Raw genomic sequence first — 12,493 nt, 5'->3', positions numbered from 1 at the left:
GGTTACTTGGGATAAAGAAATAATCATTATACCAAGCTGTGTGGCTTTGTGATGGAAAACTGTGGCTTGGTGAGAAAAGTGCCAAGGTCAATGCAATGAAAGACCCACAGTGAACTCAGACCTGATTTCAGAAGTCAGTGGTGGATGGAGGCCAGGAGAACAAAGTCTGTTCTGTGGTTCACTTGAAAACACTTTATAAGATTCCGCATAAAAATAACTCACCAGTTTGAGAGAATTTTTAACTTGAAAAAATATCATTAGAAAAGATTTTTATGTGTTTTAGAAGGATCGCCATAGCTGACAAAATTACCTTGTTTGACACTGGATCCTGACCTAAATACTACGGCCAAGTCAACTAACAGGAAAATAGTAGGGCTAAGCCGTTTTCATTCTTTATACTGCCAAACCACTGCCTCTTGCAATCAGGATTGATTATAAACACCCAATTAAGAGGCATTTGGAACATGATCTGAACGCTAATCCTGTCTCATGTTCTCTTTATACCTAATTATCAGCCTTAAGATGGGTATTAGCACGTTAATTAGTAGATTTACTTTAGGAACTTCTACATAAACTAACAAATCTATACTATAAGTATAAATATGAGTACCTATGTACAGACTTAGAGTTGTGCATAGAACAGATATGCCTATATCCAAGTTTCTGAGTATGATATAAGTTTCGACATATACATGTGAGTGCAAGTGTCCCCTGTTTTCAGGCATAATTTCATTCTTTGGAAAAACTACAAAAGAAAATAATTGAACTTGGTTTTACATCAACTATATAAAAGTCTCTGTATCTTAATTATCAAGTTATGATCAAATGTTATAGCTTGCAAGAAGCTATAATTAAGAAACTAATTTTCAGTAACACATAGGTCTTTGTTTTAATTATGTTAACACAGGGGATGGTGGGGGGAGAGGTGCGCAGAGCAGGGTCCACTGAAAGCATACTGAGTGTTTCCTGGGGCTAATGCCAAGGACCTTGGGTTTCAGTTTAGAAAGGGCTCAGCCCTCTGTTCTGAATTTGCTTATTTGTGCTCATTGAAAAGCTGAAGGATTAGGCCTGTGGGAATCCATATTTCACCCTCAAAATTTTTACTGTCTGAAGGGCATCTGGTTGTAGCACCTCCAGATAGAATTTTCCTCACAGTTCACTTAACTATCTAGATTAATATAAACACCTGCATATATACTGATATGATTACTGTTATAATTTTAATGCACTAGTGTACAGAGAAACAAATCAAGGTCAAAGCTCTACAGTGGCAGGGAATACACCCACATACATAGGATGGAAAATGGGCCCTGCACCAAACACCTCTCCTAGCACAGGAGAGCACAGACTGTCTAGCAACAACCAGTTCTGTCATCCCTTCCCTGATACCTTTTCCCGAGAAAACTCAAAGTCAAACCATTACTCTAAAAGAAAGAACCATGAAACAGTTAGACAGTAGAGACTTTCACAGGAGTTAACTGCTTGGATAAAAAACAAAAGAGTCTGTTTATGACACTGTGTAATCAGAAAAACAATATAATTTTCAACTTCTTTCAATTTGTATTTAGTCTCTAAAGCACAATAAAATGACAGAACTATCTTTAGATACTTGCATCTGATACTTGTTTGCAAATGCCCATTGAAACCTGTAGCAAAGAGCAAAGACTTGTGTATATTTTTATGATCCAGAACCTTTAAGCTAAGGAAAAGCATTATTTGTATGTGAGTGTGTATGTGTGTGTGTGTGTAGGAGGCAACAGCTCCGTCCTCAGTTACGCTTCATGTCTACTGCAACAAGTGTTTCTTGCCTCCCTGATCCTGAGCAGGTCCTGGACTGACTCCGCTCCTTGGCACCATTTCCTATAGCCTTGCAGAGAGTATCAGATAGCCCTGGTCACCAACAGGACTGTCTGGAGTTTAACAGCACATTCACTCAGAAACACTTTCACACGCTTAATATTAGGCAGAGAAGTGCTCTAAAAGCACACCCAGAAGCCAAGAGATACCACATATTCCCCAAATCCACTGCAACAACTCTCTTCCTAAAATATTTCTAAACAACTTGTTTCTTATTTTGGGGGTCAAAATGAAGGATGATTCCCTCAATCCTGATAGTACTCCAGATAATCCCTTAATGATCCCAACTTGCTAGACGTGCCCATTTAGGGACAGAGGCGCTGGAGAGGCAAGCGGCTGAGAAGGTCCCCTCCGTGGGGCAGCGCTGCTCACAGCAGAGCGCGGGGGCTTCCCCACCGGGGCAGTTCAAGTGTTCGCCCATCTCCCACGAGAAGGACTTATGAGATAGCTCAGGGTATGTGGGGTGGGTGATTTAGGTTTTTCCAAACCAAAACGAAGGTATAAATGTGGGCATTATTTCAGCTGCCCCCAGCAGAGGAAGAGGGGGCATTCACACCTGTTCCAGGCACCTTGTTTTGAGGCAAACTGCTGAAAGCCCAACACTGGTGCCAGACCAGGCTATTACTGCCATATTTCTGCTTGAAGGCTCACAGGCCCTGGCTCATTCAGAGTTTTCTTCTGAGTTTAACCCTGGTCAAAGATGCTTCCTGCCTCTCCGGCGTCAGGCAGTGGTGAATTAATTTATTCCTTTGCCAGCTCTGTGGCTTCACTCACATTTTTCGCTGCATTCACCCGACTGCCTACTGAGCTCAACCCCAGCTGAGGGAGAGGGGATTAGGAAGCTCTGATTGACACTTGCCATCAAAATGACGGATACAGCTATAAAACAGTTTTACCAGGCCTGTGTTCTGGCCTTCCTCACAGCCGTAAAGAGTAACAGACTGTGCTTCTGTGCAAGCGGAGGGCAAAACTCCCCTTGCTTTCAATGGCAACAGGGCTGTACCAGGCCCAGGCCTTGTGTTACACCTGAGCAGCCATTCGTACCGTTTGTGGGAGCAGGTCAGGGCTGGTAAACCCACAGCCAGACTCTAGCTGCACCTTCGGGCAGCCTGAAAGCAGTTATAATTTGTGCAGACATTAGCAGTTCAAAGAGCCTCTCTGCCAGGCCGGGATTGATGGGCAGCCCAGCGATTTCCTTCGCACGTGGCTCTCCTCTTGCTTCGTGGCTGGGGCACGTGCAGCGCCAGCGCTGCCGCAGAGGCTTGGTGCCACCCCAGGTTCCTCCTGTGAGCTGAACCCAGCGGGTGCAAACTGACTCTGTGAGAGGGAAACACAAAGCACAAAGCCTGCAGAAAGCAGAGTTTGCTGCGTGAAAGAATAGCAACCAGGATTTAGATGAATGTAAATGAAAGCTTGTCTTGACACCTATGCTCCCTTCCAGACTTCAGGATGTGGAGGAGCTGTATTCTTCTGTACAAACAAAAATAGGTATTTTTTTGCTCTGTATGATATGACTGACTGCAGTTTCTATACAGCCCTAATCTCATTAGTGCAACTAATCTCTGGTAAACACAATATAAAGAATAATTATCTATGACATCTTTCCTTCTGCAACTTGAATATTTCCAAAATGGGCAATTTTTCCATTCATAGTGATTTGACAGCAATGTGTATACACTCTATAATTGTCAAGCAAGGATGATATTTACTCTCTACATCTATAAATGATGGCCAATAAAACAATTGTACTGTGTGGTATATCTACGAAAACCTTGTAAAACAATACAGTTAAGTCTGGCAACAAAGTCAATAATTTGTCAGTAAGGAAACCACTATTGGGCTTTCTCCACCCAACCCTCCACCTTTCTTAAGCCCTTTTCTTCTGAAGCTTCACATTCATTTTCTTAATGTTTTTAACCTAGTGTCTGTGAAATTTTTATTGCTCCCTAGATAATGACATCTGATCTGAATGTAACCACACACCTCTTTGCTCAGCAACATTTGTCACAAACCATTATAAATTATCATGCTGATAGTGTGCATTGCTGGGAAACCGGAAAAGTTCCATAAATTCAAAGTACTGTATCAGTGACATTCTTGTTTATTATCTAGGTATAAAGTTTTACAAGATTCAAGATGGCTACACTTACACAGTAGGATACTTCGGCAACACGAGACTTGTACAGCTTGCACTAAGTGCTGAAAAGCATTTACCACATGCAACAAATACTGGAGCATTTTAAGTCATATGTAGCCATATGTTTTGTCTCTTCTCTTCATTTTAACCATGTCCATCACTCAAAAATGCGTGGCTGTTGGGCTTGCTTGAGAAAAGACAAAATATCAAACAGAAACTACTTTTCTCTTAGAATGCAAGCCCAATTTCTGTTTCTTTGCCTCCTCAAGAGGAGGCATGACTCTCATTAAAGTTAAAAGTTAAAAGAGAGAGTATATTTTTCATTATGTATTAATGTCCTTGATAACAATCTGTGGTTGACATGACTGTATAGCTCCTGCTGAGACCCAGTATTTCCATTATGTTGGTTCAGTAGTTCTGGCTAGAACGTTTTCCATTAGATGAACCTAGCTTGTGTGGACATAATTTTAATTATTTGGGTATCTTTATTCTTCAAAAGTGTGAAAGTTGAGTCCTCTGGAATTTCTCCAGAGAAACAGGAAATTTCACCACGTTTGCTTGAAATTTAAAACAAGTCAAATGTTTCTGATCATCAGAAAATCATACATATCTGAAATTTATTAGAAGTCACTTGAGAAATATTTATCAGCTAAAGCATAGCATAATAAGTATATGCTATGCTTTTTATATGCAATGGGATATTTTTGATATGAAACCAAAACCTTAACGTACGAAGAGACTGAGTGCAGCTTCAGGAGAGCTAATGCTTTCTACTTTTGATTTTCCTTACATTTTTAGCAGTTTTACATTTCAATACATCTAGTCCTATATATACAGTAATATACATGAAAGTTAGGTAAAGTTTCTTGTTTTTCTTGTTGGCACTACAAAACAAGAAGAGAACCTTTCCAAAGTCTTTTCAGTGCTAATTAAGGTATAGGATGCAAAGAACAGCAACTCTTGTTAGAGAAAGGATTTTGGGAGCTAGGCCAGAAAGCTAATCTTCTCCTCTAGTCCACTATAATTGTACAGGGCAGTATTCGTTCCCAGACATGTATTCCCATATCTCTCATTTTCTATCTGCATTTCATGTTTAACTACTTATTAATTTCCAGTGCTATACCTTTCAATAAGCTGAAGCATAACCTAAATTGCACATTTCTAGATTGCATACAGAGCTTCTAATAAACTAAATATATTAGGAAATCAAAATGTACTTAGTATTGCAAAACCAAAAAGATGCATGATATGTTTTATTACATTAGTCTCCTGTTGTACCCAATACTTGGTACAAGGAATGTGAATTTCCCAAGTAGACAGTGAAATTTCAAACCACAGAGTTTGTTGACAAATTCCTGCTGCTGAAATCATTTTCTATTATTCTGGTCCTAAGGTTTTTGGCACAAACACAATGCCTCTCAAGTTAAAAAGAGTAATTTTAAATATAAGCGAAGTAGCAGCTGAGTAATTCATAATAGCCTAGAAGATTTGCATTTCAGCGCAGACCAAACAATAGTAAAGTCATCACGATCACACACCGCAAAGACAATGCAAACAACCCTGTCTGGAGACTTCCTTCCACCTCTGCCATCCCGCCATGGCAGCGGGCCCCCTTTCAAAGGAAGAAATACTGCAGCGTGGACAGTGCACAATGAGTATCGAGATGGGAGTGATGACGGGAGGGAGGCGACCCCTTCCCCGCACCCAGTTCAGCTGAGTCTAGCATTGTTTAGTACAGCCCTACACCACAAAGATTACTTGTTCTTTAAATAATTGTATGCTGTACACCACTTAACCGCTGTCAAAGAATGTGTTGGTTTTACAGCCTTGGAAAGCCTGTATGCTAGCAAGGAACAAAAAGGGTTGACACTTAAATATGCTTGATTTAATTTCCTAATCTCTATGTAACAGGTAAAGAAAGAGAGAGATACAAACACTTTTAAGCATTAGCACTGTCCTGCAGAAAGAAAGCAAAGCCTATATCAAGAAGATACAGGGAAGTGAATCATTGCCCAAGTACAATAAATAAAAAATTAAAGAATGGGAAGTCAGCTTGTGAGCATATGGTGTGAATATGAGCCACAGCTCCAACACCGCGGTAAAAACTCATTTTCACAAAGAGCCAGTTTAGTTTTATGAGCATACGGTTTTCCTACATTATCACTCGACTATGGTACTGAAATGCTGATACACAAGAGATTATAAAAACAACAAAATAGCAACCAGGCATCACACTCCACCATTAAAGAATTTCATTTTAAGGGAAATCAATATTTATGATCTACGAATCAATTTGGTAAAAAATAGGAACAAAGATGAGCATGGTAAAAATTAAACGCTTGAGTGCAATCGTTCTCTTTGTCTAAGTCCAGCCCTCTAATCCTCGTGGTCTGTTACAACCATTCCTGATGATGCTGACCATCATTCTACAGGGCCAAATCCTGTAAAATGCTGGCTGCTTCCATGAAATGTCAGATATCAATGACTATTGAGTTTAATCTCTTTTCGCCATGCAGAGAAGACCTTGAGACTGGCAGCATCAATGAACAATGACTCTCTCTTGCATTTGTCAAAAGGGGGTGAAAAACTCATGATACTCAAGCAATTTTTAAAAAATGAATCATTAAAATACTTTCTTCATGAAACAAGTAGGCTGAATTTAGAGGGTATGCTGAAGAGGGGAATGATCTGACCGCATGTTGCCACGTGCAAGCTATGTGGTTTCCAATCAAAGACTTGGGGAGAAGTGGAGAACAGCTTCTGGGAAGCTTTGACTCCCTTTCCCACTGTTGGAAATAGGTGGTCAACAGGAGAGCAAGTATCGGGGAGCAGAGGGCCTTGGCTGTCCCCATCTCCCCTCAGGGCAGTACAGTAGAGCGGAGGAGGGAGGGGAACAACGAGTTACCAGCTATGAATCAGCTGCAAAGGGAAAAGCGGGGGAACATGACCACCAGACCTGCAGTCCCCTGCCCCATAATGGGCCAGAGTAAACGTCAGACTAACTCCGCATTAAGAGAAGCTGGCGATTTATAAATTGCCCATGTCTGTCACAGGCCGCTCAGCTGTGGGGCACAAAAGGAAGGGGAGTGGTTTTATTTTGAAAGCTCTAGACTTGCTTAAGAAGGCAAGCTGTCAAACAAGCATGCAGAGGTGCTTCGCACGGCCAAAACCTTGCCCTAATCACACTCCCGTAACGCGTGTCAACAGCCGCTTGCCTCTCCCATAGTGCAAACATAACCCGAACGCACTTCGGAAAGAGCAAAAAGTCACCACGACGTTGTTTTCCTCCCCCCGAAGGACGCTCCGCTACCCTGGCCCAACGCCGCCTGCCCTCGGCCCAGCACAGCGCCCGCCGCAGCGGCCCCGCCGGGACCCCCGAGGGCCGGCGCGGGGCCCGGCGCTGCCCGACGGCGGCGGCGGAGGCGGCGGCGCTGCGCCGGGCGGCTCCGCGGCGCTCCGCCAGGTGTCGCCGTGGCGCTCCGCAGCGCGCGGCGCCCGCACTCACTTGCAGTCGCGGTCCTCCAGGTCGAAGTGGGGGTTGAAGTTGATCATGATCCTCTGGTAGGGCTCCGGGGCCTGGATCAGCCACTCGCACTTCTGGCTTGGGTGGTAGGACTGGGGGTAGCCCGGAGAGGTGAGGTACCCGGGGTTTAAGATTTTGATAGTGTCGCCGCATTTGTCTGCAAAGGAAGCACACACATTGCCCTCCTCAGCTCCCGCCGCGCACCCGCTCTCGGCCGGCAGCGGGGAGCGAGGCAGCGGCTGGGGAGGCGCTGGGGTTTTGCAGGCGCCTTTACGCAAACTGTCTGCGTTGTTACACCTTTAGCCCAAAGGCATCTCTGCTGCATTATCCGAAGGAAAGATGCCTGCCCATGCCTAAATCCACATGTGGGTCATAAAGGATACCCCACTTCTGAACAATGCCCCTTTAAACAGCTCCCCTGGGCAAAGACCGCCCCGTGCAGCGTTAAAACCTTGCCTGCTGCAACAGCGCTAACAGCTCAGAAGGGTGTCTCAGTCTCAATTATCTCCAAAAAGTATAATCTCCTTAGGTAACAAGTTTTAAGTAAAGTGTGTGTGTGGGGAGGGAGCTAAAAGGATGCTGCCTGACCCCCTGCCCAGCTCTGCGATAAGCCTGGTCTGTGTCACTGCGCACTGGGATTGTCTTCAGGGATCCCAGCTCGGTTGCAGCAGACCCTCCTTTTGTTTTATCAGTCCATAAATCTAGGCAGGTCGAAATTATCTGTGCTCTTCCAACCCAGGCTAGCAGAGAACAAAGTGGTTTTAGTGAAGCAGAAATCATCCACTATTTATTCCTTCAAGGAAGTTTGTTCATGCTTGGAGACTGCATCAAAGTAATGGAGCAGAACAACATCCTTTCCTCTTCCCTCTGTCCCTCCCCCCAACAACAACAAAGGTTTTTTTCTAATAGCAAAATAGTTGGAAAAGTTTCCAGAATCACCAAGTGTGAGTGTGAAATTTGGTATGCTGCCTCTTGCTCCTCTGGCCAGGGTTGTCAGGGTTGTATTTTAAGGTTTATTGGAAAAATAAAAAGAGGCAAGAAATCTAACCTGCATGATCACTCACTTCACAGTCCAGTGCAGGTTTGTGTTATCACTTTTTTACTACTATGGATTTCTTTCTGTAGATCTTCAGGGAGAAAAACTTTCTTCACACATTGATTGTTTAATTTTCAGCAATAAAATATGACAGTAAACTACAGACAGGAAGAATGTCTGCACTAAAAAGCAAGCTTATATACTACTATATCCCAATAACTGTATGTACAGACTGCAATGCTGTGTCTAATACATTCTCTATGGAAGCAAAATGGCATTCCTTGCTCTCAGCATGAATTTATAAATATACGGAATTTTATTGTAGGAAAACCAGGTCAAATGGAAATGAAAGAGGAAGTACACATCAAAAATGCATAAAGCTGCACACCTTAACAGGGATTATTTGCCATAAATTAGAAGGGAAGGGGATGATACGCATTCTGCTGTCTGGTCAAAAGGCAGATATTGCTAAGCATGTTGCTGGGAATGGTTATCTTATTATTTATTTCCGCTTTGCCTTTGTAAAACAGGCTGTTTTCCTCTGACCAGAACAAAAGGCGTTGCAGCTGAAAGCTCAAAAGCTGTCACTGGTGATCTTTCTAATCCGCCTGGCTGGGGCTCGCAGGGAACCTTGCCTTTTCCTCCCTGGGTAAGCACCCTCGGAAAGTGATCCTGCCTCATTAAGTCCCCTCCAGCCCTGCAAACAACATGGCAGAGTCTGGCATCTGTTAAACGCCTGAAATAAAGCAGTGCTGCTTCTAGTCACTTGACAGAGTCACTTCAGCGGATGCTGAGGTGGACTCGCTACCACCAGCGCTCCTTAATCTGCGACTTCTGGGAAAGTGACAGTGTAATAAGATAATGCGCTCTGCTAGACTCCCTGGCTCTGCGCAATCTCCCTCACACTTGATTAAGAAGAGCAGTTTCTAATGACTTTGGACCATTAGTTCTAAATGAGGTTAATGAATTAATTTGGCAGACACTAGTACTGGCTGTAGGTGAAGGTGGTATTAGTAGGTCTGGTAGGTTACAGGGGAGGTTAATGGCCTTGGTGACTCCAGGAGGGCCACCACATTACCCGCTCAAGGTGGTGCTTCTGCCCAGCGGCCCGCCCTACTCCTCTTCTTTTAAGGGGGAGAAGATGACCGAGAAGACCGCGGGGTGCCCCCTCCATGCTCAGAGGGGCGCAGGGCCAGCAGCAGTGCTGGGCTCTGGCGGCTCCGCACCCGGGGCCCGGGGGGGCCGGGGCAGCTCGCCCAGCAGCCCCCAGCCCGGCTCGGCGCTCGCCTGGTAACGCCCTCGCTCCTGCGCCCCATCACCGGAGAAGGCGGCTCGTCCTTAGCAAATCAAGCAGCTTCCTCAAAATATATTGGACAAGAGATTAACTTCCATCATAAAACACGCGATTTTAATGCGCGCTCTTCCAAGACGCTCCACTTGCGGTCTCTTATTAAAACAATATACCAGCGTAAGTGGAGCCTGCTCTCTTCTTTTAATTACTTTGATTAAAAACCCAGTCAGGCAAAAGTAAATATTTGATAATTAGTTAATAATAATTGCTCAGGATTTGTCGGGAAAGGAAAACTCGCACGAGCTGTTTCGGGAACGAGAGCTAAACGTCAAACAGCCCCACAATTAGACCTTCTTTAAAAATGCACCGTGCAGTGAAATATTCACGGTGCCCTGGCATTGTTCGGGGAAGGAGGAGCACGTTGCTTTTAATTAGCTGTGTTTTCAAGGGCTGCCTGATAGTAAACTAGCTAGATCAGTCATCTGTTATGGGAATTCGCTATTAGGAGGGAGCCTTGAGCCTTCGCACAGAGGCTCAGCTTCTCTCTTGGCACCGTGCAAGTTGCACGTAAACTGCACACTTTGGAAAGGGGTAGGCTAGAGAGATCTCCGTCTGAAGGCTGCCCGCAGGTACACGCACAGCTAGCAAAAGGCATGATACTCTGAATCCTGCCCTTTGGAAAAAGAAAGGAGGGAGAAAAAGCCTTTCCCTTCAAGTGTTCATTATCTTTCAGATTTCGGAGGCGAGACTTATTTAATTGCCTATGGGAGGAAACATTATTAAGATAATTGGCTATTCTGATCTTGTGAGAACGAGCAGCCTGCTTTGTACAACAGCCCCAAAGAGCGGAAAATAAAGTCGGGAGGCAACGCCAGGGCGGGCGGAACTCGGGCGAGGACCGCGCCGCCTCGGTCCTTGGGCAGAAAGTTCCCCGCAGCCGGGCTCGGGTCGGTGCCGGCCCCACTGTCTGCCGTGCCCCATTGTTTGCCGTGCCCCATTGTCTGCCGTGCCCCATTGTCCGCCCTCCGCTCTCAGAGCCCCGCAGCCCCAGCGCTGAAACTGCTTGCCTGCGCTGAGACCCGACGTCCCCTGTGACACTCACCGCTTCGCAGAGCCCTGGCGAGGGTGAAGGTGAGGGCTGCACAGTGCAGCAGAAGTCCCCAATCCATCTTGCCTTCCGAGCGCAGGGAAAGGAGGAAAAAAAAAATGCCCTCCACACACAACTCTTCCTAGGTCTTAAATCCTCCAGCTGGAGTTGGGAGCAGAAAGCGCGGTCCGCAAGGGCAGTCCCCGTGGCAGAGAGAGGCTGGCTTCTCGTTTTGCGCCTCAAGTCGCCCGCATCCTGTCATTTAGCTCCGGCTCCCTCTCCCTTTCCCCACACTTGTTCCTTCTCCAGGCGCCACTGCCCCTACCATTCCCAGCGAGACTAGAAAGCCAAATGAAAACGAGGAAAAAAAAAAAAAACAAACACACAAACAAGACAGACAAAAATCCTCGGGGCTGCCGGCACCTCGGACGCGCTCTGCCGGGAGGGCTCGGGCACGGGGCGGGGGTGCTCTGCGGAGAGGAGAGAAGGAGAGAGAGCGGCGGTGAGCGGGGCCGAGCCGGGCGCAGGAGTTTTGCGAACTGCGTCCCCCCGCCCGCCCCGCGCTGCTCCGGCGGCTCGGCTCGGCGCGGCCCGGCGCGGCTCGGCTGCCCGCGGGGCCGCCGCTCCCCCGCCCGGTGCCGGCAGCCCGCACTCACCTGCCCCGGCGGGAGCGAGCGCGCCGCCCGCCGCCGCCGCGGGGACTCGGGCCGGCCGCGAAGGGGGAAGCGCCCGGGCGGCTCCTGCTCACAGCCTGAGGAAGAGGAGCGCAACTCAGCGGCAATAAGAGAGGCAGAGGAGCCGCCGTCTACCAAGCCCCAGTCCCCTCCCCCTCCCCGCCCTCCTCCTTCTCCTCCTCCTCAGCCCCCCAAGACAGCGCCAGCGCCGAAGGATCAACAAACAAACACGCACCGCGCGCCCCGGCCCTGAAGCCAGGCCGCGGCCGGGGGCGCTCCGGGGCGCGGGGGCCGAGGGCCGGCCTCCCCCGCAGCCCGCTCCCGGCGGCAGGTAGAGCCGGCGGCGCGGGCGGCGCCCACCTGCGCCCGGAGCCGCCGCGGGTCCTGCGCGCCCGCGCACCCCGCCGCGCTGCCCCGCACTGCCCGGCCCCGGCCCCGGCCCCGGCCCGCTCCTTTCCCTTTCCTCCCCGCAAGTGCGTGCGTGCCCGGGGGCACTCGGCCCACGCGTGTCCCCCCGTGGGACAGCACCGTGTCCTGCCAGCGCGGGGGCTGCCGACCTCGCTGGCGGGGCCGGGCAGCGGTGACCCCCTTGCATCCCTGCAGCCCCGGGGGAGCCTCCCCACACCCTCTGCCACCTGCCCCTGCTGCCGCCCCCTTTAGCCCACCCTGCCTCTCCTTCCTGTCCCCTGCTGCTTCCCTCTGCGCTTGGCCCCCCGCAGTCTGTCCATCTCCCACGCCGCCTCCGGAGGGGCCCGAGGGGCAGCCGGGCTCCCCTGGCCCGCTCTGACCCCAGGGAGGCTGCATGGCCTGAAGCCCCCTCTGAGGAGTGCGTGTCTCCTTCTGAGCGATGCCCATGCCGCCCGGGGGACAGGGGCGACACGGCGGTCT

At 48.0% G+C, this 12,493-nt stretch overlaps 1 protein-coding gene across 2 annotated transcripts in view; it reads right to left on the bottom strand.

Moving 5' to 3' along the window:
- The window catches only part of NRP1 (neuropilin 1), a 113,507-nt gene extending 101,741 nt beyond the window's left edge, over positions 1 to 11,766 (bottom strand). For both annotated transcript variants that reach the window (XM_064505803.1, XM_064505804.1), the window contains exons 1-3: positions 11,588 to 11,766; positions 10,947 to 11,401; positions 7,500 to 7,674 (exon numbers count right to left, since the gene is read on the bottom strand). In XM_064505803.1, coding sequence (XP_064361873.1) covers positions 7,500 to 7,674; positions 10,947 to 11,013 — 242 coding nt within the window. In that variant the 5' untranslated portion in view covers positions 11,014 to 11,401; positions 11,588 to 11,766. The remainder of the gene's footprint in view (positions 1 to 7,499; positions 7,675 to 10,946; positions 11,402 to 11,587) is intronic.
- Positions 11,767 to 12,493: the final 727 nt, after the last annotated feature.

The sequence above is a fragment of the Dromaius novaehollandiae genome, chromosome 2, assembly GCF_036370855.1.
Source record: "Dromaius novaehollandiae isolate bDroNov1 chromosome 2, bDroNov1.hap1, whole genome shotgun sequence".
Classification (NCBI taxonomy): domain Eukaryota; kingdom Metazoa; phylum Chordata; class Aves; order Casuariiformes; family Dromaiidae; genus Dromaius; species Dromaius novaehollandiae.
The sequence above is the reverse complement of the archived record's forward strand: the minus strand, read 5'-3'. Positions and strand labels throughout refer to the sequence as shown.